The 27,864-nt window shown below is 33.3% G+C and overlaps 1 protein-coding gene across 2 annotated transcripts in view; it reads right to left on the reverse strand.

Annotated features, from left to right (window-relative positions):
• CSMD3 (CUB and Sushi multiple domains 3) overlaps positions 1–27,864 on the reverse strand; it is a 1,254,780-nt gene that overhangs the window by 657,161 nt on the left and 569,755 nt on the right. For both annotated transcript variants that reach the window (XM_011934353.1, XM_011934352.1), the window contains one exon: positions 682–803. In XM_011934353.1, coding sequence (XP_011789743.1) covers positions 682–803 — 122 coding nt within the window. The remainder of the gene's footprint in view (positions 1–681; positions 804–27,864) is intronic.

A 27,864-nucleotide genomic window follows, 5' to 3' on the forward strand; every position in this document is an offset into this window, starting at 1 on the left:
CTATTTAGATCCTCTCTACTGTTATAAAATCAAATCTTACAAACAGAAGCAGGATAGCAGGATAGTAAGAGCAGGAAAGAAAAACCAGCAAAATTTTCAGCTGCTTTTACATTCATTGTATTATAATTTTGCTTGAGGTATAGTGGCACGTACATATTTAGATGTGTTACTCATATTAGAATAAAATAGAAAGGCAATTCAACTTTTTGAAATATCCATAATATAAATTCTTTATTAATGCAGAGCACATTAAACAAACTATTTCAAATAAATAGTTACGTGATATATAGCAATAGAGAAACATTGAAATGAAACTCAACTATGTATAAAAACACGATTGACCTGAATGATGTATCAAACAGAAAAGATACAACAACAGGCACTATTCATGATTCCTTTTAAAAAGAATACACTTAACAACCTTCAAAAATGTATCTCAGAAAGCATTCCTTTATAATTTTAACATTTTCATGTATACATTATTAGCTTGGAGTAGAGTTGTATTATTTTTTGTTTTTTCCCAAATTTCCCATATAAACTTGGTTTATAAACGCATAAGTAGGGAAAATTGCCAAAATTCTACTTGAGTTATAAATTTTCTGTCCTACTGCTCCGTATTATTTCTTTGCCTTTGTCTTTATGATTATGACTTTTTTTTGACCACAGATGGTGTTCTCTTACCTTATTTGTATTCACTGCAGTGATGACCCAGACACACTGTGCGTTGCTGTCATACTGGAATGGAAAGTTGGGAGATGTAAAGGTACCACTTGGTCCTTGAAGATTAGAGCCACACGTTTTCACTAAAAGAGAAATTGCATTTTAAAAGATGAACATATGCCACATGTAAAATTACAACAATAAAATATCTTTCAAATAGACTTTAAATTCAAAATGACACAATTATAACAACATTGAAATATACATTATGGTATTCTAATGTCACTTATGAAAATACAGTGTTTATAACACCCTGGGATTCACAAGCTCAGTATTTTCAACGTTAACGGAAAACTAGTTATGAATAGAAATGTGAGGCATGATAAATTGTTCTCTGATTTTAAATAGGTGTGTTTAATTAGAGAAAGGCATATTTACCCCATATTGTGTTAACAAAAATATACAAAGAGAGTGAAACAGAGCCTTAGATTAATGAAGCAATCTAAAACGTGTTTTTATTTGTGTTTGTTAAGTACCCTAGGACTCACAATCGCGCAGGTGAGAACCATCAAGAGTAAAACTTCTCTTTCTGTACTTACAACTATGAATTAAAGAACTCAGACTAAAAAAAAAAAAAAAAAAAAAGTTACATTTAAGTAATTTTAATGTCACAAGCTGTAGACTATGTAATAGATTATTTCATTTGCAAATTCTGTGGCTTTGATGAATATAAAGTAACTTATAATAAAAAAAAAAAAAAAAAAAAAGTTACATTTAAGTAATTTTAATGAATTTCCACAAAAGTTGAAAGTTGTAGAATTTTCTGTTTTCTAACTCATCTTTCCTCTACTTAATAAATGAGCTAGTGACCATACTGTTTCTGTTTCTTAACTTGCTTCTTGACCACCAGGAATTTCTGGATGCCACTACTTTTGATCTGGATTTCTTTGCCCCATTCTATCAAATCCTGCCCATATTATCATTTTCTAATCCATCAAAAATAATCTCATTCATGTGTAAATGATGAACAGTTAAATGTATATTTTCATATGCACTTAAATTTGTGCATAGTTATCTTCATCACCACTTTGAAAATCAGTTTATGGACCTCCTAAAGGTCTGCTTGACATGGTCAAAGTCATGCTTCTAGTACATAGTAGTCAGAATTTTGGCCCAGGTCTTCTGACCCAAGTCTTGTTTTTTAAATCACTAAAAGTGTGTCTTTCTTGTATGTTACATGTAGATTTCTTTATTAGTTTCTTCTCTTTATAGCACAAATCTATTTCAGACAACTTTCCTGCAACTTGATGGTTATATCTTATGTTGATTTAATAGTTACAGTACTTTTAATTATATTGTGTGTGTATATAATTTCTATATTTTAACCGATCAAATCATATTATTTTGTATAGAAAAAAATAATAAATTGTATTTTTCTTCCCTTACCATTATTTGCAATTCAATCCTTTTTCTCATTTACTACCTAACTTCTTGTAAATATTCCATGCTCACTACTCCATCTTCCTCTCCCCTTTCAGTCTTCAAAATATTTCAGTCTGATTCCCATTCTCATTTCATTGTTTAAATTGTTTTTTCAAAGCCAGCAATGAACTCATAATTGCTAAATATAGTATCTCTTCATTTTTTCCACATATTTGATATCTCAGCAGTAATGCAAAGCATTGATAAACTTTGAAATTCTCTGCCTTCCCTCACATAGTATTAAGCTCTCCTGATTATTTGCATGTATGTTTTAAATAGTTGTGCTCTACCATATTATTTGTTCTGGTTTTATTTTTCCCATCTGATCCTTAAGTAGCATAATTCTAAATTGATTTAATCTCCTCTTTTCTATTTGTTCAATGGTGTCTCTGAATAGTTAAACTAATTCACTTCTATGACTGGAAAGGACATTTCTGTGTTGATAGCTCTCAAATCTACATTACCAATTTTGGCATCTCTCCTGATTTCTAGATTAGTTTTCTGTCCACTGGACATTCCATTAGATGCTTTTAGGAAGCGCTTTCAATTAAATATTTCTTGAATAGACTTATCCAGCTCCTTGCCTTGTATAATATATATTCCTCATGGTCTATTCTGTTTTCCTCCTTGGAAACATCTCTGTTTTGCTTCATCTCTTCTCTTCCCAGCGTCCAGTGCTTCTTCCTCATTTTTCTTGTACTGGTAGTAGTAGCTACTTAACCCCTTTTCTAGACTCCAGCTTCTCTCTCTGTTACATCCTGCTCACTCCTACTATATTTATCTTTCTAAAATACATATTTCATTACCTAATTTCATGAAAACTTGGTATCTATTTCAGATGGAATAAAGTACAAATTTCCTAATAGAGAATATAAAATTATTCCTATGAGGACGTAAATTTATTTTCGAGTACAATTACCCACCATTTTACATAGTCACACACTTTACTTGTGCTAGAACAGACATCTTGCTCTTCTTTGAAATTACTGTACTCGTTATAATTTTCTACATTTGTTATGCTGTTTTCCAGGTTTAGAATATTATTCCTTCCTACATTTACTTGCAGATATTCTACAAAACAAAGCCAAGGTGATGTGCCACTTCTTTCCATAAGAAGGGTTTTTAATTCTTCCACTAAGGGTTCTGTAATGGATTGTACAGCTCATAGCACGTTATTTGAACAGCACATTTATATAAGTGTTTAGGTACTAGTGGCCTGATAGGGAATGCAGCTTGAAAGAGTCTAAGAACTTTATAGAAATGAGAAATTTATACCAATCACAACGCAATTGGTTTGTAGCAGCTATAACTTTCTGATTGAATATACTGCTTCTCTGAGTGGTACTTACTACTTCGTAATTCTCTGGCATCCTTTGTTTTCTAAACTATATACACACTTAGAATCTTTTGAAGTCAAGGTCTTGTTTATCATCTTTGTTAACTACTAGTGCAATGGCTTTCATGATGTACGTATGTTTGCTAAAGAAACAAATATTCAAGTTATTTGGCACAGCTCTTAAATTAACTATGAAATACTGGTCTCTTCATGCTGATGAATAATCTTTACAAATACGTTTCAGAGTGAAAAACTGTCTTCTATGAAAATGATTTTATTTTTCTATAAAAATAAAGCCAAAACATTTATAAAATGACAAGTAACAATCACCTGTAAATATTTTGGTCTACTTACCTGCTTCCATCCAAACCTGACAGTAACCACTTAACAAGTTATCTGTCTACAGACATTTTTGTTTTGCGGCAATACGAGTTTTTGCGTATTTCTTGTTTTCTTAATATATTTGTGTGTTTTAACAAGTATAGCTAATTCTATAATATTAGTCTGAAGATATTTTTTGCATATGTCATGACGACTGTTCTAGGTCAGTACCTCTAGGTTTTTTGCTTTCACAGGTTTAACAGTACAAACAGAAGCTGATAGAACTATTGGACATTTTTGACAGGCTTCCACTATGAGAATAGCACAAGATAATTAGGAGGTTTCTTTAATCCTGCAGTGGGAAATAAGAAGATATGTAGAACAGACCTACTATTTGAACAGAGTTGCAGCAGTTCACATATAGCAACACAAATATAATGAAGATCTTGGTACATTTACGTGTTACGTTTTATAGTTGAAAAAATCAAAACAAATTCATTATTATGGAACACAAAATTGCAAAATCTCAGTGGCTTACAACAATAAGTAATTTTTCTCTTCAATTCTATTGTATTTGTGCTTTATACTTGTGTTATTATTGCAGGATTAATTCTTAGAAGATTAATTAGTTACAATATGTGAGCATTTAAAAATTTGATAAATATGCCTAAATTACTCTCCAAAAATTTGTTCAGTATACTCCCAAAAATAATATTAAAAAGAGAACAGTTCCCCATGCTGTCACCAAAATAATAGTATCAATCATTACGCTTTTGTCATTCTCAAGAATGTCACTGTTTTAATTTCCAATTCTTTCTCTACATTTTTAGTATGCTTTAACAGAAGTCTTTATTGTTGTCTCTATTTTTTGTTCTGACTTTTTTTTCTCTTTGTGCACTTTCTCTCATTTCAATTTTTTCGTACTGATTTATAGAAACTTAATATGAGTTACTAATATTAACCCTTTTATTTGTGCTACAAATATTTTCTTACAGATTTTTGCTTTTGATTTTTCTTTGAATTAATTTTTCTTTACAAACTTAAAAATATGTGTAAATCTGTCAGTGTCTTCTTTTAGATCTTATATTTTGTATCTCATGTAGGAAAGATTTTCTTCAAATCTAAGATTGAAATACAACCTTTATTTCTCATACTTTAATAGTTTTATTATATTATAATTAAACTTCATCTACAAATTGATTTCTTATGGGGAAAGGTAAAGAAGCATTTATAGTAAATTCTATATTATTCATCATGAACTAGAACTACCATTTATATTATATTTATATAGACTGTACATAAATGTATAAGAAACCCAAATATGGATCTGAGCCTTTTTTTCATATTGACTTACTGATCTATGATTATTCTTCTGCCAGTACCACATTGTTTTAGTCATTTTTTACATACATAGCACACATCTCCCCATTCTTATTCAGTTTCATAATTATATTGATTATTCATTAATATTTATTTTTCCACAAACTTTAGTTGTGCCCATTTGTCAAAGTAAAGGAGAACGGTGTCTGTATTAAATTATATTGATTTCATATGTTATTTTGATACAAATTTTCCGCTTCAATTGAGCCTTTAATAACACAAAAGAAATAAATATATGTGATTAGAGTAAATGGACTATAGTAAAGTAGTACATTTGAGAAATTAAGCTGAAATTTCTTAGTATATAAAAACTCCATACTTACAGTCTCAGAGAAATAGAAATGGTAGAAAAAGAAAAAGAACCTTGTAAATATACCAATGAATGTATGAAATCAAAACAAGTATTGGGTTATAAATAATATACGACAAATTTGGTCATTAAAGATTAGAACAAAATGTGAATGTCCACACTAGCGATATCATTCAATATTTTCTTAGAGGTTCCAGACAAGGCAAAAAAATCAAAAAAATTTGAAAAGAGTTACAGAATTTGAATAAGAAACACATGTCATTTTTTATATGTAATATAATTTTTCTTTCTTACATTCAAGAGATGTAATAATTTATCTACCACAATATGTTGTATTATTTTCAAGAGTCCTATATGTTGGCTTTAAAATACATAATTCATATAAAATGTACAGGTTCTTTCTTTTTTCTTTTCTTTTCTTTTCCTTTTTTGGTAGACGGAGTCTTGCTCTGTTACCCAGGCTGGAGTGCAGTGTCACGAACTCGGCTCACTGCAACTTCCGCTTCCCAGGTTCAAGCGATTCTCCTGCCTCAGCCTCCTGAGTATCTGGAATTACAGGTGACCACCAACATGCCCGGTTATATATATATATATTTTGTATTTTTAGTAGAGACGAGGTTTCACCATCTTGGCCAGGCTGGTCTTGAACTCCTGACCTCAGGTGATCAGCCCGCCTCGTCCTCCCAAAGTGCTGGGATTACATACGTGAGCCACTGGGCCCTGCTGTATAGGTTTTTTTTATAACAAAAATAGTTAGCAATTCAAATGGAAAGGCCCAATCTATACAAGCAGCAGAAATTACATATAATTTTGAAAAATATATTTAGCAAAAGACATATAAGATAGAAGTCTTATAAAGGTAACTATTAAAAAAACAATGAAAGGGCATTAAATAAAACTTGTAGACATTGACAGATAGAGCACATTCTGAATGGGACAGCTTGTTACCATAAAAATGCTAATATCCTGATTTAAGCAGTTTATAAGGAAATAATAGGTTAGCTAATATTTATACATTTCCTATATTTATGATTATCTTAACTTTTAGTGCTTTAGACAGAGTTGCTATTTCATAAAATATTTTACTTATTTTATTCACATGCCACCTGTGTTTTTATAAAGGAAGATTAAAAATGGCTGCCTTATACATTTTACAGTCCTGTTTGTGGAATAAAATGAACCAATATCTGCAGAAACATTGCAAAATACTGTTAACATTGATAGAAGTACAGAAGCAGAAGTCAAAAGACTTATTTCTAGCTTGCCTATCAATGTATTCCTATTTTTTCCTCGGGTAAAACACATACAGTTAACTATGCTTTGGAAATGCCTAGGGATAAGGTTTAGTACAGTGAAATATGTTTAGCTTTAACTGTAACCTTGAGGCATTTAGATTTGTGCCAGATACAATGTTTCAACTACACAAGTAAGACAAGCTGACATTTTATTTTTTGGTTGAGTAAGGACATGATTTACAGGTTAAGGATTCTTTTTGCACAGAATATGTCAACTGAGGTCTGTCTATAGTTGTCTCTGGGTCCATTGTGCCCTGAAGTACCGTTTTTACTCTCTCCTGGAATTTTCCTTCTTGAATTTTTCCATCATAATTTAAAAAACAATATTGAAGGACTTTCATAATCATGCTCCAACAGATTCCTAGAATTTGTAAATTCTGTAAAGCTCTTTCCACTCACTTACTTGTAATTCCTTAAGCACAGTGAGAATGTTGATACTTTAAGACCCTAGCACTATTTTTGTCACCTGGCGTAAGTTTCTACTCAAACGGTATTCCGTACATGGACTATTCTGATTAATATCTCTAAACTTTAGTTTCTTAAGTATTACCTTTTCATAACATACACACACACACACACACACACACACACACAATTGTTTGTTGCCTGTTTTCCTCATTAGAATGTCACATTGATGAAGGCAAGAACTTGGTTTTATTTATCATGGGATCTTCAGCACATAAAATTGTGCCTGCCATACAGAAGACACTCAATGAATGAATGAGTGAGCAAATGATTAGAATATTTAGAGTCAAAACAGAGATTTGGTTTTGTTTATCATTTGTGTCTTCCATTTATTTTCCCCCCTTTGGACTTTGGTAGCAATTCAAGCTTCTACCTTTAGGTGAATGTAGAATGTGGTAATTAATCCACAAAGGATTCATTAACATTGTGTGAACAAGCAAGTCCTACTGCCTGCTATTCTAAGGCTACGTGTTAGGGTTGTTGAAAGATTTCTGGTAAGGAACTGAAAGAAATCAGGCACATTCGTCAGTCCTGGGCCCAGCAAATACATTCCACTTGACACCATATATCTCTCAATTTCCTGGGCCCAGTGCAAACACGGCCCAGTGCAAATACATTTCTCCATATATCTCAGCTTGGGAAATCCTGGGAAATCCCCAATAAAGGCGCCGCCATTTGTAGTTTTACTAAAAGCACAGAAACCAATAGATAACTGCTAAATGTATAAACTTAATATGTTAACCAATTGTAATGCTGTAACCTAAAGAATTCCCTTGTTCCCTGTTCCTCTGTAACCTTACAAGTCCTATTTTCATCGGGCTATAAAAAGCCAGCGCACGCATTGTTCGAGGCCCTCTTGTATGTTGTGGAACGGAGGGACCAAGTTCGAACTTGCATTAAAGATCCTTGCCGCTTGGCTTTGACTCTGGACTCTGGTGGTCTTCTTTGGGGAATAAACGGTCTGGGCATAACAGAACATTTTGTTGTTGTTGTAAGGAGTATGATAGCGTATGTCATTAAAGGAGTTGTTAGTATGAAGTTTGTGGTTCATTTTTCATCTTTAGGATGACGTTTGTAGTTCTTGTATCTTCAAACCTTCAACTACCCCTGCATCTTCATGTTTCCACTTGAGTAAATTCAAACCACCTGGAACTCAGTTTTTTTTTTTTTTTACTTGTAAACTTAGATAGTTGTACTATGTCACCCATAAGATCTGATAAACCTAATATGATCATATGATTATATCATGTAGTTATCTGTGTGTTCTGAATGGCTTTCCCAAGAGATGCAATGAAGTTGATAGAGACTGAAAGTTGTATTCTTGCCCATTGAGGCCTTTACTATATCAGAGAAATGTTATTATTATTATTTAAACTGTTTGCTGACATATGTGATGTGAAAAATAATGAATCCACTAGAAGAATCAAATTTAATTCAAATGTATTTGCAGCATTTTCCTTTTTGTGGTTGTTCACCTGAGAGTTAGTAAGTATTGTAGTCTTGCCCCTAGTAGAAGTAATTCCATTTCTATCTATCTTTACAGTGGCTTCTTTGTTTATTAGCCAGGCATAAGGATAAATATTCATAGTATCATAGATTAACTTGACATTCTTTGAAAGTAACTTGATATTGACAATGGCATAAACTATAATTCTTCTGCTGCACAAGATGTGATAGACAGAATAGGCAATATTATTTTTTACTTAATAGTTTCTATTGCATCTAGAAACTGTAGCTTGTACTTTGGAAAATTAGATATTCTAAGAAGATGTAACTATGCAACAATGAATGAGTATGTATAGCTCAAATCTTGTGAAGTGGAAGTCAGGATAGCCCAGACGAAGAGAGATGTACCAACAAAGGACTTACTTATTTAAATGTTTCTCATTGGTCTGTGTTAGGCAAGACAACAAATATTCTTGGGAGAAAATATGAAATCACTGGAAATGGATAAATGTTGGTACCTAAAGATGGACAACTTTCAGCAGCCAATAATATTTGGATGTTGAGAGAAATGGTGTGACTATATCCCAGCAAGGAAAGCGAACTATCCCTGACTTCATAGAGGTAGGCCAAGACAAGTACTACCCACATATTTCAGGTACCTTTCTAATCTTTCTTTGCTCAACCATCATCACTGGTATTTGAGTTTTATTCTTACCATCCATTCTTTGCAACAAGGCTGATAGTCTGAGTTTCTATCATGGTATATTGTTTCCCTCAAATAGCCAAAGCAATCTTGAGAAAGAAGAGTTGGGGACATCACATTCCCTGATTTCAAACTTCGTTCATGCGTTGCTTAATGATGGAGATACATTCTGAGAAATGTGTTGTCAGGCAATTTTGACATTATTAAACATCATAGAGTGTGCTTACTACACAAATCTAGATTGTGTAGCCTACTACACTATGGTATAGCCTATTGTTCCTAAGCTACATACCTTTTCAGCATGTTACTCTACTGGATACATTGTATACAATGCAATGTAGACAACTAGAACACAAAGATATTTGTGTATCTAAACATATCTAAACAAAGAAAAGGTAAAAGTATCTTTCAAAAAAATTAAAAATGGTACACCTGTATAGGAGCACTTACCATGAATAGAGTTTGTAGGATTGGAAGTTGCTCCAGGTGAGTCAGAGTGAGGAGTGAATGTGAAGGCCCAAGGTGTTACCATACACTAATGCAGACTTTATAAATACAACTATAAATTGTTTTTTTAATTGTTACTTAAATAGTGAATTAACCTTAGCTTACTGTAACTTTTTTACTTTATAAACTCCACAATTTTTTAAACTTTTGACTCTTGTAACAACACTTAACTTAAAATACAAACACATTGCACAGCCGTACATCATTATTTCTTATTCTATACGCTTTTTTCTATTTTTATTTTTATTTTTTACTCTTTATAATTTATTTAAAACTAAGACACACACACACACACATACACACACACAATAGCCTAGGTCTACACAGGGACAGGATCATCAATAGCACTGTCTTTAACCTCCACATCTTGTCCCACTGACAGGTCTTCAGGAGCAACAGTACACATAGAGGTGTCATTTCCTACGAAGACAATGCCTTCTCCTGGAATACCTCCTGAAAAACGTGTCTAAGGCAGTTTTTACTGCTGAAAAAGTTTACTTTTTTTTTTTAAAGCAGAAAGAGTACACTCCAAAATGATGACAACAAGTATGGTGTAGTAAATATTTAAACTACTAACATAGTTGTTTATTATCATAATGAAATATTGTGTAGTATATATAATTGTATGTGTGATACTTTCACATGACTGGTGCAGCAGTTGGTTTGTTTACACCAGTATCACCAAAAACACATGAGTAATGCATTGTATTATGACGTGACAATGGCTACAATGTCACTAGGTGATATAAATTTTTCAGCTTCATTATAATTTTATGGGACCAAGATTGTATATGTTACACGAGACTATATACACAAAGTTACAGTAATCATAACAGTATGGTACTGGCATAAAAGCAGACAGATCAATGAAACAGAATAGAAAGTCCAGTAGTAAACCCACAAATATATAGCCAACTAATCTGTGACAAGGTCACCAAAAATACAAAATGGGGAAAAGAATAGTGTCTTCAACAAGTGAGACACTTGTTGATATTGAGAAAATTGAATACCCACTTGCAAAATAATGAAATTGAACCCTTGTCTTATACCTTATACAAAAAAAAAAAGCTTGAAATGGATTAAAGACTTAAATGTAGGATATGAATCCATAAAGGTCCTGAAAAAAAAAAAAACAGGAAATAAACTCCTTGACATTCATCTTGGCAATGATTTTTTGAATACAACACCAAAAGCATAGGCAACAAGAGAAAAAATAAACAAGTAAGCCTATTATTATATTTGTTGTCTTGCTTTGTCTTGTCTCCTATTGTGACAGGAGGAGAGAGTGGGGATTTTGGTGGATTCATTTTAATTCTTTATTTTCTCTCATGGAGGAAAAAAATCTGGCTCCTGGGACTGAGTGAACACCAGAAGAGGAAAATGACAGAGCAGTGACAGTGTGCTTAGCTATTAAATTTTAAAATGTGAATTTATGTTGTATTCCAACCTGGTGACATAAACACATTATCTGTGTTTATGAGAAAAATTCTGTTGGTTGATTGAGAGGATTAGACATATTATAATTGTGTAAACTTCAATAAGCATCCAGCACTGAAAAATCTATATCATATATAGATTTTTGTCATATATGACAAAAACTAAGAGTAAGCAGTTATATCATAGGAATATATGACCCCAAAATAAAAATTAATGTTTTTATTATTTATTGATCAAATATATTTCTGGGTATGAAAACAAATACAATCTCATAGTTAAAACTTTGGAGTGTGGTGTTTCCTCAAGGATCTACAGCTAAATACCATTTGACCCATCAATCCCATTACTGGGTATGTACCCAAAAGATTATAAATCATTCTACTATAAAGACACATGCACATATATGTTTATTGCAGCACTATTTGCAATAGCAAAGACTTGGAACCAACCCAAATGCCCATCAATGATAGACTGGATAAAGAAAATGTCACAAATATAGACCATGGAATACTACGCAGCCATAAAAAAAATGAGTTTATGTCATTATTTACTTTTTCAATTATTTATTTATAAACCTTTATTTTAGGTTCAGGGTACATGTGGCAAACATTTATATGGGTAAACTTGTGTCATGGAGGCCAACAACCACATGAAAAAAAAAAAAGACTCAATATCACTAATCATTAGAGAAATGCAAATCAAAACCACAATGAGACACCATTTCACATCAGTCAGAATGGCTATTTTTAAAAAGTCGAAATAATCAGATAAAAAATTTCCCAAACAAATGACCAGTCATATCTCAGAATAACTTTGTAATTTTTACATTGAATATTAGATAACATGTTTTTAATTCATTTGTGAAGGCTGAGTGCTGGACAGTTTTCATTCTGAAAAATCATGAATCCCACAAATATTAAATGATTTCATATTCTGTTTGAAACACTATGCTGGGCACTGGAGGTGGAAAGATCAATAAGACAATCAAGGTCTTTGCCCTAGAGAGATTATATTTTGTGTAAAAAAAGAAATACTAAACTAGTAGATAAGACTGGTCTTACAAGATGCAATGGGCGTAAGTAACAGATTACAAAAGGCTATTCTTAGGAACTGATAGAGAAAAGGAATTGTGTTACTTACATATTTTATTTACATCTCCCCCCGCCACTCCCCAGTAATTTGGGAGTTTTTCTCCTCCAGCTCATGTAGAATTGAAGAACAAATTCATTTTAACCAAATCAAGGTAAAAGGTGTCTATTTCCATGGTAACATTTGATAGGATCTCATCTTTTAAAATGAACATATGATTATTACCATTAAAGATGGTTGAGTTGAAATGCTTTAGGGATGTGCTAAGGAAAAGCATCCCCAAGTTGGCAGATGTATACTCTTTGAATGTAAAACAATGTGCTGATGGAATATTGACTTTGAGAAAATGAAATGGCTCAGGATAGTAAATATTTTATCAGAAATTATAGAAGATACAAAGCCTATATTAACGTGAATAGAAAATATGTATTTCCAAAGTTGTAAAAAATATTTTCCAAATACTTCTAATAAGTTAGTAACCTAGGAACAAAGAAAATATGCAACAAGTGAAAAGCATTTGAGGCTTAATTTTCAATGAAGATCATAAAAGATATGCCATAAAAAACGGTTAAAATTTGGAAGAAATATATTATAAAAAAGGGAAATGGAAAAATAGGAAAAGTGAGAAGACCAGCACTAGAAGTTACAGTGGTGTTGTTTTAATGGGCATACATAGGAATTGTAGAGAAAAAGTGATCTTAAAAAGAAAAGAAAAAAAGTGCAAACAACCTCATAACAGATTATTTCACACAGAAAGAAATAAAACTCCATTAAATAAGAGACAGAGTTTTGTGTTGAGTGTCAAGATTTTAGTCTTTCTACACAATATTTGGTGTATACTTTCAATGGTTATGTTCAAAATACTTTCTCTTCCTTTTTGGGAGGAAAACTCTTAATAGTGTATGGGAAGGAAAGTTATAACCAAAATTATATTTACTAAGTTATGGTGAAATGAAATCCTACACTGTAGTTTCCTCCATAACAATTTAACCACAAAAATAAAGATTTAAGTAATGTATATAAACGTGCAACATTTTTCATGTGTCAGAATTCATTTTGTTCTTATTTTCCTTTAATGTAAAAATGTAATGTATGATATAATCCACTGGAAGATACTGAATTATTGACCTATCAAATACCTGTTATTAAGCTATAGATAACAGGAATAGACACGTTCTCTGATTCAGTTAGAATTCTCAGATTCTTGACAGTTGGTCATGAAATATACAAACATACATATCTGAAGGTGAATGATAAAACCTATTTAAACCACCATCTGGAACTATCAATAAGTAATTCAGTTTAACAACCTTTAAGTGAACATCCCAGTCTCTATGTCTTCATGAGAAGCTAATAAACTGTCAGAAGTGGAGTTACAATTAGGACTGATCTTCAGATACATCTGAGTGTCATCTGCATAAGAATGGGAGTCTAATCCATGTCTTCACTAAAAGAAAGCATATAAATGTAGACTAATAATGAAATGCACCCAAAGCAGGGAACTGGAAAATAGAAAAAATGCTGTGAAAGGAACAGAATTAAAATTAGCAAGAAGCAGACTGCACAGAATCAGATAAATCTGATTAAAATGCAGCAAATGCAATTCCTATTAAAGATGAGAAATATAATGTACAGATTTCTCAAAGAAAAAAAGGTAAGCAAATTCATTTTTTTCTAGTTCTTTGTTGTTTAAAATTTAACTTAGCCATGAAAGTCATGTTTATCTACAGCACTGCCTCCCTTTGCTCCTTGTTTCATTGAATCATCTCATTAGTATTAAGGATGAAAAGACATATGGTACTAAGTCAGCAATAAAAATAAGTCAGGTGAATTACTCTTTTATCATGCTTTTCATAAAAATAAAACCAAATCCAATGTAGTCTATTTTTCCCAGTCAGAAAATAAGACATATTAGAAGGTGAGATAGAATGATATAAATTATTATGCACAATTTATGTAGAAAGCCTAGTGTTCTCAAGGTTATCCGAGGAGGGAAGGAGTGTGGAAGAGAGATGAGAAGTAAGAACAGAAAGAAGAAGATGATCTGACTAAGAAGATGATGTATAGCGAAGAAGCCAGAGAAAAACCTCAGACAACAAATTCTACAAAAGATTCAGTTTCAAGTTATTTGCCACCTTTGATGTGGACTACCCTCATCCTTTCCCAAATTATCCAGGAAAGTAAGTGAGCAAGTTCTGATCTGCACATTTAAAAACTGTTTTTTTTTTTTTTTTTGCTTGTTTAGATGAAGTTTGGAGCGATGTCTACCTGAATTTATGTAGAATGGACATAATCCGAAAAAAAAAATCATAAAGCAGGAATTCGCCACTAGAATTAACCATTAAACATTAAGTCTCCACCTAAAGGCACAAGAAGTTAACTGAAATTTTGGAAGATTTCAGACCTCCAAAAATTTAAAATTGGATGTTAGATTAACTGATCTACACCTGAAGAGTCAGGAAACCTGGTTAATAAGTTGTAATTTCATAATGCACTTCCAAAAGTTACTTCCATAGCTTTTCACATGTTATTTCCTTCATTAGGAATACTGTCTTTTAGTTCTTAACCTTTTAGTTAAAATTCATTCTTCCAAATCCTTACTTCTATTAGTGCACACATATGCTATTTTAATTATCTGTTTACCCACTGAGCTCCTTTATGTCAGCAACTACATTTTGCATCTTCTAATGACAAGAAGTCAGCTTAAGGTATAATACCAATCAAATACTCAACAATGTTTTAAAATTTTTAATCAATAATTAAGTAAAATTAAATATACCATGTCTTCTAGATTTTCTAGTTTATTTGCGTAGAGGATTTTATAGTATTCTCTGATGGTAGTTTGTATTTCTGTGGGATCAGTGGTGATATCTCCTTTATCATTTTTTATTGTGTCTATTTGATTTTTTTGAAGGGTTTTTTGTGTCTCTATCTCCTTCAGTTCTGCTCTGATCATAGGTATTTCTTGTTGTCTGCTAGTTTGAATCTGTTTGCTCTTGCTTCTCTAGTTCTTTTAATTGTGATGTTAAGGTGTCAATTTTAGATCTTTCCTGCTTCCTCCTGTAGGCGTTTAGTGCTATAAATTTCCCTCTAAACACTGTTTTAGTTGTGTCTCAGAGATTTTGGTACATTGTGTCTTTGTTTTCATTGGTTTCAAATAATTTATTTATTTCTGCCTTAATTTTGTTATTTACCCAGTAGTCATTCAGGAACAGGTTGTTCAGTTTCCATATAGTCGTGCGGTTTTGAGTGAGTTTCTTAATCCCGACTTCTAATTTGATTGCACTGTGTTCTGAAAGACTGTTTGTTATGATTTCCCTTCTTTTACATTTGATGAAGAGTGTTTTACTTCCAATTATGTGGTCAATTTTAGAATAAGTGTGATGTGTTGAGAGGAATGGATATTCTGTTTATTTGGGGTGGAGAATTTTGTAGATATCTATGAGGTTCACTTGGTCCAGAGCTGAGTTCAAGTCCTGAATATTCTTGTTAATTTTCTGTCTCGTTGATCTAATATTGGCAGTGGGGTGTTAAAGTCTCCGCTATTATTGTGTGGGAGTCTAAGTTTTTGTAGGTCTCTAAGAACTTGCTTTATGAATCTGAGTGTTCCTGTATTGGGTGCATATATATTTAGGATAGTTAGCTCTTCCTATTGTGATGATCCCTTCACCATTATGTAACGCCCTTCTTTGTCTCTTTTATCTTTGTTCGTTTAAAGTCTGTTTTATCAGAGGCTAGGATTTCAACCCCTGAATTTTTTTTTTATTTGCTAAGTAAATATTCCTCCATCCCTTTATGTTGAGTCTATGTGTATCTTTGCATGTGATATGGGTCTTCTGAACACAGCACACCAAAGGGTCTTGACTCTTTATCCAATCTGCCAGTCTGTGTCTTTCAATTGGGGCATTCAGCCGGTTTACATTTAAGGTTAATATTGCTATGTGTTAATTTCATCCTGTCATTATGATGCTAGCTGGTTATTTTGTCCATTAGTTGATGCAGTTTCTTCATAGTGTAGATGGACTTTTACAATTTGGTATGTTTTTTGCAATGGCTGGTACTGATTCTTCCTTTCCATATTTAGTGCTTCCTTCAGGAGCTCTTGTAAGGCAGGCCCTGTGGTGACAAAATCTCTCAGAATTTGCTTGTCATAAATGATTTTATTTCTCCTTCACTTATGAAGCTTAGCTTGGCTGGATATGAAATTCTGGGTTGAAAATTATTTTCTTTAAGAATGTCAAATATTAGCCCCCACTCTCTTCTGGCTTGTAGGGTTTCTGCAGAGAGTTCCACGGTTAATCTGATGGTCTTCTCTTTGTGGGATTTAATCTGATGGTCTTCCCTTTGTGGGTAACCCAATCTTTCTCGCTGGCTACCCTTAACATTTTTTCCTTCATTTCAACCTTGGTGAATCTGACGATTATGTGTCTTGGGATTGTTCTTCTTGATTGTATTTCCCTGTTCTTCTTGATTGTGTTTCCCTGTATTTGAATGTTGTCCTGTCTTGCTAGGTTGGGGAAGTCCTCCTGGATAATACCCTGAAGAATGTTTTCCAACTTGGTTCCATTCTCCCTGTGACTTTCATGTACACCAATCAAACGTAGGTTTGGTCTTTTCACATAGTCCCATATTTCTTGGAGACTTTGTTTGTTCCTTTTCATTCTTTTTTCTCTAATCTTGCCTTCCGCTTTATTTCATTAGGTTGATCTTCAATCTCTGATATCTTTTCTTCCAATAGATCATTTTGGCTGATACTTGTGTATGCATCATGAATTTCTTGTGCTGTGTTTTTCAGCTCCATCAGGTCATTTATGTTTTTCTCTAAACTGCTTATCCTAGTTAGCAATTCCTCTAGCCTTTTTTCAAGGTTCTTAGCTTCCTTGTATTGGGTTACAATATTCTCCTTTAGCTTGGAGGAGTTTGTTATCACCCACCTTCTGAAGCCTATTTCTGTCAATTTGTCAAATTCATTTTATGTCCAGTTTTGTTCCCTTGCTGGAGAACAGTTATAATCCTTTGGAAAAGAAGAGGCATTCTAGTTTTCAAAATTTTCAGCCTTTTTGTGCTGTTTTTTCCTTATCTTTGTGGATTTATCTACCATCAGTCTTTGATGTTGGTGACCTTCAGATGGGTTCCCGGACACATACACTCACCTAAAATAAACTAAGAAGAAATTGAATCCCTGAATAGACCAATAACAAGTTCTGAAATTGAGGGAGTGATTAATAGGGTACCAACCATAAAAAGACCAGGAACAGACAGATTCATAGTCAAACTCTACCAGAGGTACAAAGAGTAACTGGTACCATTCCTTCTGAAACTATAACAAAAGAAAAAGAGGGATTCCTCCCTAATTCATTTTATGAGGCCAGCATCATCCTGATACCAAAACCTGGCAGAAACACAACAAAAAAAGAACATTTCAGGCCAATATCCCTGATGAAGATCAATGCGAAAATTCTCAATAAAATACTGGCAAACTGAATCCAGCAGCATATCAAAAAGCTTATCCACCACGATCAAGTTGCCTTCATCCCTGGGATGGAAGGCTCATTCAACATATGCAAATCAATAGCCATAATCCATCACATAAAGAGAACTAATGACCAAAAACACATGATTATCTCAATAGATGCAGAAAAGGCCTTTAATAAAATTCAACAGCCCTTCATGCTAAAAACTCTTAATAAACTAGGTATGTTGGAAGCATTCCCCTTGAAAACCAGCACAAGACAAGGATGCCCTCTCTCACTACTCGTATTCAACATAGTATTGGAAGTTCTGGCCAGGGCAATCAGGCAAGAGAAAGAAATAAAGGGTATTCAAATGGGAAGAGAGAAAGTCAAATTGTCTCTGTTTGCAGCTGACATGATTGTATATTTAGAAAACCCCATCGCCTCAACCCAAAAACTCCTTAAGTTGATAAGCAACTTCAGAAAAATCTCAGGATACAAAATCAATATGGAAAAATCACAAGCATTCCCATATACCAATAATAGACAAACAGAGAGCCAAATCATAAGTGAACTGCCATTCACAGTAGCTACAAAGAAAATAAAATACCTAGGGATATAACTTACAAGGGATGTGAAGGACCTCTTCAAGGAGAACTACAAACCACTGCTCAAGGAAATAAGAGAGGACACAAACAAATGGAAAAACATTCCATGCTCATGGATAGGAAGAATCAATATCATGAAAATGGCCATAATGCCCAAAGTAATTTATAGATTCAATGCTGTCCCCATCAAGTTACCATTGACTTTCTTCACAGAATTAGGAAAAAACCACTTTAAATTTATTTTTTTTAATTTGAGATGTAGTTTAGCTCTTGTTGCCCAAGCTGGAGTGCAATGGTGTGATCTCAGCTCACTGCAATCTCTGCCTCCCAGGTTCAAGCAATTCTCTAGACTCAACCTCCTGAGTAGCTAGAATTATAGGTGTGTGCCACCTGGCTAATTTTTCTTGTATTTTTAGTAGAAACGGGGTTTCACCATGTTAGTCAGGTTGGTCTCAAATTCCTGACCTCAGGTGATCCACCCGCCTTAGCCTCCCAAAGTGCTGGCATTATAAGCATGAACCATCATGTCCAACTTTAAATTTCATATGGAATCAAAAAAGAGTCCATATAGCCAAGACAATCCTTAGCAAAAAGAACAAAGCTGGAGGCATCACACTACCTGACTTCAAAGTATACTACAAGGTGACAGTAATCAAAACAGCATGGGACTGGTACAAAACAGATATATAGACTAATGGAACAGAACAGAGTGCTCAGAAAAAACACCACACATCTACAACCATCTGGTGTTTGACAAACCTGACAAAAACAAGCAATAAGGAAAGGATTCCTTATTTAATAAATGGTGTTGAGGAAACCGGTTAGCCATATGCAGAAAATAGAGACCAGACCCATTCCTTATACCTCATACAAAAATTAACAGAAAGTAGGTTATAGACTTAAACATTAGACCTAAAACCATAAAAACCCTAGATGAAAACCTAGGCAATACTATTCAGTATATAGTTATGGGCAAAGACTTCATGACTAAAACACCAAAAGCAATTTCAACAAAAGCCAAAATTGACAATTGGGATCTAATTAAACTAAAGAGCTTCTGCACAGCAAAAGAAACCATCATCAGAGTGAACAGGCAACCTACAGAATGGGAGGAAATTTTTGCAAGGTATCCATCTGACAAAGGGCTAATATCCAGAATCTACAAGGAACTTAAACAAATTTACAAGAAAAAACAAACAATCTCATCAAAAATTGGGTGAAGGATATGAACAGACACTTCTCAAAAGAAGACATGTATGGGGCCAACAAACATCTTGAAAAAAGCTCATCATCAGTTGTCATTAGGAAAATGCAAATCAAAACCACAATAATATAGCATCTCCCATCAGTTAGAATGGGATTCATAAAAAGTCTGGAAACAACAGATGCTGGACAGGATGAGGAGAAATAGGAACGCTTTTACACTGTTAGTGGGAGTGTAAATTAGTTCAACCATAGTGGAAGACAGTGTGGTGATTCCTCAAGTACTTAGAACCAGAAATATCATTTGACCCAGCAATCTCATTACTGGGTATATACCCAAGGGATTATAAATCATTCTACTAGAAAGACACATGCACATGTATGTTTATTGCAGCACTGTTCACAATAGCAAAGACTTGGAACCAATCCAAATGCCCATCAGTGATAGACTAAATAAAGAAAATGTGGCACATATACACCATGGAATACTATGCAGCCATAAAAAAATAAATGAGATGTTCATGTCCTTTGCTGGGACATCGATTAAGCTGGAAACCATCATTCTCAGCAAACTAACACAAGAACAGAAAACAAAACACCACATGTTCTCACTCCTAAGTGGGAGTTGAACAATGAGAACACATGGATGCGGGGCAGGGAATATCACACACTTGGGCCTCTTGGGGGGTAGGGACTAGGGGAGGGATAGTATTCGGAGAAATACCTAATGTTGACGATGGGTTGATGGGTGCAGCAAACCGCTATAGCATGTGTACTCCTATGTAACAAATCTGCACGTTCTGCGCATGTATCCCAGAACTTAAAGTATAATAAAAAATTAAATATACCAAAATATAATTTTAAAAAGGCTTAAGTTAACAATGTCATGCTTAAATTAAATGCAATACAAAGACAATTTATCAGAAAAGTACTTCAGAGTAATTTGGTTATCACTTGTAATTCTAGACAATCTTTCTTTCTAGAAAAAATCAAATGAATATTGATGATCTGTTATAATTATTTTATGGAGATAGTTATTCAACACTAAACACTGACTTAGAATGTTTCAATGCAAAAAGAATAAGGTGGGATCCTACCCTTAAGGAGTTTACAGTCTTAAATGGATATAAACAGACTCTTGTAATAATAGCTTATAAGTACTAATATAAAAATAATTAGGAGTGGTGGAACCATATCAGAACAGACATTTTTGTTACCCTGATTTTAGAGAAGGCATCCTGGTGGTGATGTCAGAACTCAATCTTGAAAAGTCAGGATGCATAAGCTTAGAATAGAAATTCAAAATGGGCCTCTAGAGGGGAGGAAAAGACACACTAAACAGCACGTTGAATACAAAAAAACTCTGGAATTCCGAGAACATCTAAGATCATTGGGATTTTGGGCAATTCTTTCAATGGTGCTGGGGATGTAAATAAATGACTATTCAAGGGGGCCATATATGGATTTTTGTTATTTTTGTAAAGCTAAGGGGGATACTGTGTGGATATCCAGAAGGCACTTGACTTACCTGTGTCTAGCTTTAAATAGATCAATCCAGGTGCCACATGCAGATGGATTTAAGAGAGTAATACAGTAAGCCTAGATACAAGACTAAAGAAAGTTCAGTCTAATAGCTTTTCCCATATACTATAAAATCTTTAAAAATGTAGCTGTTTTCAGTTTCTACATATTTATCTGACAAATACAATTGTATATATTTACTATGTATTACATGTTTTGAAATATCCATTTAGTTTAAATTCAGAGACATTAATTAATTAATTAATTAATTTATTTATTCAGTCATTCATTCAACCTACACTATATATTAAAGAACTATGATGCACTCAACTCTATGAGAATAATCACACAGCTGTGAACCCCAGGGCCTCCTTCATGTACCTCATGTTACAGGGAGAGAGACAAACATGAAAAAACTCAAACAAGTTAATTATATAATCATGAAACAACTGCTACAGAATAGAAGTATGAGGTGTCCTGAGGGTGTATATTTGGGGACTTACCATATCTTGAGGCATCTTATTGGAAAGTACTGTTTTTTTTTTATTTTTAAATGAATTAAAGGCTCATTAACACAAGATAATTTAAGGAATGTTAAAGACAAATCATGTTAAAAATCTGGAATAAACATCATTTTTTTAAAAAAAAATTAAATTGCATTTCTTTCAAATGTATCTAACAATCAAAGTGTTCATATTTTCTTACAAGCCTATAAACATGTTTCTATGAATTGTTAAGAATTATTGTGAACAGATTGTAGCCCTTGATATGAAAATGATGCTGCTAAGCAATTTTTAAAGTACCCTCAAAACAGGTTCTTTTTAGGTATATTTATTATTTTCTGCACGCCAATCTTTTTATTTATACGAAGGGCTTAATGAATCCTTGGTGATATGAAGGCAGCATAATAGCCAACCATTTCCCAAAATAATGAGGTTTCATTAGAAACTTTTTCCTGCTTAACAACAGGGAGAATATTCCCCTAAAGATTCCCCTAAAGTGGCATTCAAGGGAAATAAAGGAAAGAGAAAAGGGAACAAATTCTTCCTGATCAGGAGACTACTGCTGGGATTTGGGTCAGTGAATCCTAGGATACGAGAAACACTTATTTACAGGAGAGTCTATTTCTCTGTGCAAAAGAATAATTTTTTTTAAAAAAATTATTGATTAATTCCAGGAACAAACATAATATTGTACAGAATGTCAACTGTCAAGATCCCTGATCCCTAATAGAGTTTATTTTACTCATTCCTTTTTTCTGGGAGATTGGTAGGTAGAATGGTATAATTGTATCAATCTAAGAAAAAATTCTGAAAATCAAAAAGAAATCGGAAATAGGGAAGTTTTAGCATAAAATTATCATTCAGAGCTATACAGGTGTGAAAGGACAAGAAAATCTCAGGACCCCAGAGTCTTTATGTCAAAAGGAAAAATTAAGCTTGGAAACTGAGTTAAGCAAAAATCCGCCTTTCCTTTTGTTACTAACCAGCAACAAGATAGAAGACCACATGTCTCCCCAGGTAGCTTCCTTCACCCTGACAATGTAAATTAACAGCTTCTCTTTGCTGGTAAGAGACAAAGATAAGACTAGAAATCATCCCTTGCCCACCCTTGAGACAAATGCTCAGATTTACTGAGCATGACAATGTATAACTGACCATTTCCCTACCCACTTCCTTTGCACGTGGATTCTGTGAAAGTTGATTAAAACTTCAAAGGAATGTGTCCACTTTATTCACTACCTACTCTACTTTCTTTGCTTTCCTCTTTTTCCCTCCTGCCCACTCTTTTCCCTTTATTTATTGAAGATCTCAAAATCCTCCTTGGAAAGCATGTGCTCTACAGATCCTACTGTGGCTTGTGTCTCATTTCTTGGGCACATCCTCAATCTTGGCAAAATAAACCTCTAAATTAACTGAGATTGCCTCAGACACTCTTCGGTTTATATTGAGCAAATACGTTTGTCCTAAATTTTGTAGACACTAGATGGCAAAAGCAAATGAATCCATCCTTTATCTGCCACACTGAAACAAGTTGCATGACACTTAAGAAACTTTTGATGCCCATAAACAGGTTAAGGAGTTTTCATAACAGGAACTCCAAGAAATAATTTCTTTAGCCTAATACATTGACAGGCAAATTAGCTGAATCAAATCTCTCAAAATTCTAAATAAGAAAAAATACACAAAAGCTCATATTTAAGATTGAGAAGTGAAATATAAATGTCAAAATCAGATGCTGCATTCTGAAAAGCACACAGTTGGCCCACCTGGTAAATGAGAAGGGAGTGGTGAATAAAAGGGAGGGGTTGTGTGGCCAGCTGGCAAGCCTATGTCCAGGATAAAGGAGCACACCTTTACTTAAAATGTTCACACATATCTGAACTTCAGGCAATGTTTTACCCAATCTTCTGATTTTTCAAAGAGAAACTGAGAATTTGTATGTTTACGTGAAATCTTCAATTTTCAAATATTGACAAATGATTTAAAATATATCAACTTATAATAGCCAAATAAATATAAGCTACTTCTGGAATATAAACCATTGGTTTGTAATGTCTGATTCACATACTCTTTTTGATGTGAAATTAAAATAAGTACGTTATTATTTCAATGGAGTAAGAGAACTAGAAAACATAATCGCAAACTGATACCTGAGGTACATGATTGCAGTAAACCATTTTAGTGCCCCTAATTTACAAATAGGTAGTGTTTTTCTAAGAAATAGTTCAAAAAAGAAAACTCACTTACCAACTTATTCATTTTATTCTCTTCCTCAATACTACTTTTTAGAATTTTTTTTAGATTCACAGAAAAGTTGTAAAAATTGTACAGAGAGTTCCCATATTCTCTTAATGCAGTTCCCTAGAATGTTAACATGTCTTACAAAATCATGGTACATTTGTCAAAAGTAAGAAATTACCCTTGGTATACTGCTATACCAGTCTTTATTAGAATTTCATCAGTTTTATACATGTTTTTTAAATAATGTCCTTTTCTGTTCCAGGATACCATAATTATTTCATATGTCCATGTAGTCTCCTTCTTCATTGCAAATTAATATTTTGCCAATTTTCACTTTTTTTGTATGTGAGTTTAGTATAGAAAATCAGTACCCTGATATAACCAATGTGGAACAAGGTTGAGCACGAGTTTCTGAGCTGGCAATGTTTGGGGCCAGACCCTAAACAGGCTGAAGTCTCTAAGGCAATAATATGCTAACGAGCCCTTGGTTAAATCTGTCTGCATCATCAGTATCTTTGTAGTTAAAATTCTCACAGATTCTTTTTCAAGACTATAGTTAACATCTTAAAAATATGCCACAGGGTGTTTTAAGCTTTACACAATAAAATAGTGCTTTAGAAGTCAAGAAATATAAACTGCACTGAGCTATTCAAGATGCCAAGTTATTTCGTTACTGTACCTTTTCAAACAATGTATAAACCTTATTCTCGGAGCAAAATACAATAATTGCAGTATGTGAGAGCATCACTCTCAGTTTTACAAATAGTCAACTAACCCATTAGTATCAACCTATGTGAGTGAGTGATTAACAATAGTGAACTTCTTACTTTTGCTTCTTCTGTGACTCTCAGCAGACTAAATATACTAGATAGCCTTGTTTGTGTTTATGCAGATTTCTCAATTATTAGATTCACGTAGGGTTTTTCGGCCTCCACACTACTGACATTTTGGATTAGATAATTGTTTTGTTATAGAGGGATGTCTTGTGCATTGCAGATTGCTTAGCAACATTCCTGTCTTCTACCCACTGGATGCCAATGGCACATCCTTTCCCCCACAACTGTGGGGGGAGTTGTGACAATGAAAACTTATTCCCAGACATTGCCAAATGTCTCCCATCTGTCAGAATCCAGCCCCTTTCCCATTAAGAGTCACTAATTTAGGGGGATATCTTTTTTTTTCTACCTAATCTCTTTAATTTTTGTTTATCTCCTTTGTTTCTTTTTACTTCGTACTTTACCAAAAAGTTTGGGTAAAAGATAATTATGGGAATCAAGTATAAACTTCAGCTTCCATTGCAGTGGGAAGTGATCATATTAAAGCTATAACAGACGATTGCTTTTACACTCAAGAAAGAAATAAAAACACTGTTAGTGTAAATTAAATACCTTTTATTTTTTCCAGGACCTTCTTATCATTTATCTAATACCTACCAGTATTTGAGGATTTTATTAGTTATGCCTCTGGAAAGCTGTCCCTGAGGGACCCAATCCCAGTCCACTCTAAGGACCCCTCCTCTGTGTTCCCATTTTGTTTATCTCTAAAAGCTATCTTATTATGTACAAATATCTTACTTCTATTATCTTTTCTTCCTTGGTGTGCTGTGAGCCTCTTCAGGAAAATTACCACAACTTATTCCTGACTGGTCCTTGATTTATCCTGTAAACAATCAGTAAGTGTTTACTGAGTGTTTGACAGTCATAGGAAATGTCTTGATTAAGATACCAAACTGGGAGATCTGAGATGCCAAGTAGCAGAATGACAGAACTGACTATGTGGAGGTGAAGCAGAGGAGTCTTCTAAAAAAGACTGAGCTGCAATATTCATGGAGTTGGCTATGTATACACACACACACACACACACACACACACAAATAGCCAGCATATATAGATATATGATGAACTATATGCCAATATAGTTGATGAACTAATGCCAATCACAAAATAAAATATCATGAAATATTTAAGGTAATGCTATAAGACTTGCCACTGAAAAAGTTGTCAAACTCTTAAGATACATGCAATTCCTCCATGCTAAAACTACTCCTGACTTCAGGTTCTTTTGTGGATATGAGATTCAAACCCTCTCTGAGGCCAGACTCTAAGCTCTAAAAAACATTGTGCAATAAAAGTTTGCTGTATAACCACAATTAATGACAATGATGCTGAGTTTTTGCTTGTTTGTTTGTTTACTGCTTTCTTCTCAATAGTTTTTGTAGTCTCCATACTTATTTAGTAGTAAAAGTTACGCCAAGAAAGAGATTGGCATTCTCAATGTTCCTTTATGATCATGTGATTGGAGGAACAAATTTATTACTTCTAAGCACATCTAATAACGTGCTTACATCCTAGGAAGACAGAGTTTCATTATGTCTGGGCTGTCGAGGTACCCTAGGAAATAAAGGTCAGTGATGAATCTTTTCTGCTGAGAGGTCACTACTATATGACTTTCTTAAGGCACTGAAATACATGTTCCTAATTATTTTTAGAGAAATCACCACTTTTTACATTTATTAAATATTAAATATTCTATGTTAGCCAATCAGAAAGATGTGACTTCCATATATCCAAAATATCAGGATTCCATGGTTTTTACTTGTTTTTTTTTTTTCTTCTGATGTTGATTTAGGATAAACATTAAGAGTAACTTTAAATAAATCTTTAATATAAATATTACAGAAATTTATCTCTGAAACCAAATTGCTTAGTAAAAAATTGTTTGACATTGTATATCTGTACATGTGTAACTCATATGTATTCATTTAACGATATATCCAATATACATGTTAAGTCATTTTTTCTTTTTCGCCTTTTGAAATGTTTCTTCTTTTTTTTTTTTTTTTTTTTTTTTTGACAGAGTTTCGCTCTCTCAAAAGAGCGGGAGGGAATTTGTAAAGTCTAAAGAAGGCTAGATCAGTTGTTTGTTCAAAATATGTTCCTGTTATCTTGTGTTGTAGAAGTCTTTACTTTCAAGCAATTTCTATCCTGGGAAATGTGCTGAAGTGTTCAATGCTATAGTGTGAATTAGCTGTGATATCCCTACAGATGATGGCAAACTCATTCATAGTGAGGGTGTACTGCATACTAGATATTGTTTGGAAAACTTTACCTATTCATAGTATTTAATAATTTACAGCAAAACAACAAAACATAGCACCTGTGAGATAAATATAGTTGTCCTAATATATTCTTAGAGAACTGGTGCCAGAACTCCCCTTGGATACCAAAATCTGAAGATACTTAAGTTCCTTATAAAATGTGATAGTATTTACATATAAACTATGCATAACTTAGATCATCTCTAGAATACTTACATAATGCCTAGTACAATGTAAATGCTCTATTGGGTTTTAAATGTGTATTATTTTTATTATTATATTTTTTTTCTGAAACTTTTTGATCCATTGTTGTTTGAACTTGAGGATTTGGAAGGCTGACTGTATGATTTAAGTGGATCTTGAGTGCATGGTTCCAATTTTGGCTCTATTCTCAAGTTGACCAAAATGAGTCACTGAATGTATCTGTACCTCAGTTTCCTCATGAGTAAAATGGAAATGATATAGCACCTCGTAGGTTTGTTGTGATCAAATTAATTTATACAGTTAAAGTTCACCTATCATATAGTAAGCACTGTATAAGTGCTTGTTGCTGCAATTATTATTATTATTATTATTTTTTGAATAGTACAAAGAATGTAACTGAGATTAGAGGAGTTAAATAACTCATCCATGCTCATTTGAACCCAGGACATCTACAAAACAAAGTCCAAGTTCTTACCTTGTGTGCTATAAATATTCATTCAATTTTTAACACTTCTGATTTACTTTTGAGGTAATACTAATAGTGTATTAAATATAAAATATTACAATTAGTCATCGCAGCTCTTTTTATCTGCAACATGTATA

The sequence above is a fragment of the Colobus angolensis genome, unplaced genomic scaffold, assembly GCF_000951035.1.
Source record: "Colobus angolensis palliatus isolate OR3802 unplaced genomic scaffold, Cang.pa_1.0 Scaffold134, whole genome shotgun sequence".
In the NCBI taxonomy this organism is placed as follows: domain Eukaryota; kingdom Metazoa; phylum Chordata; class Mammalia; order Primates; family Cercopithecidae; genus Colobus; species Colobus angolensis.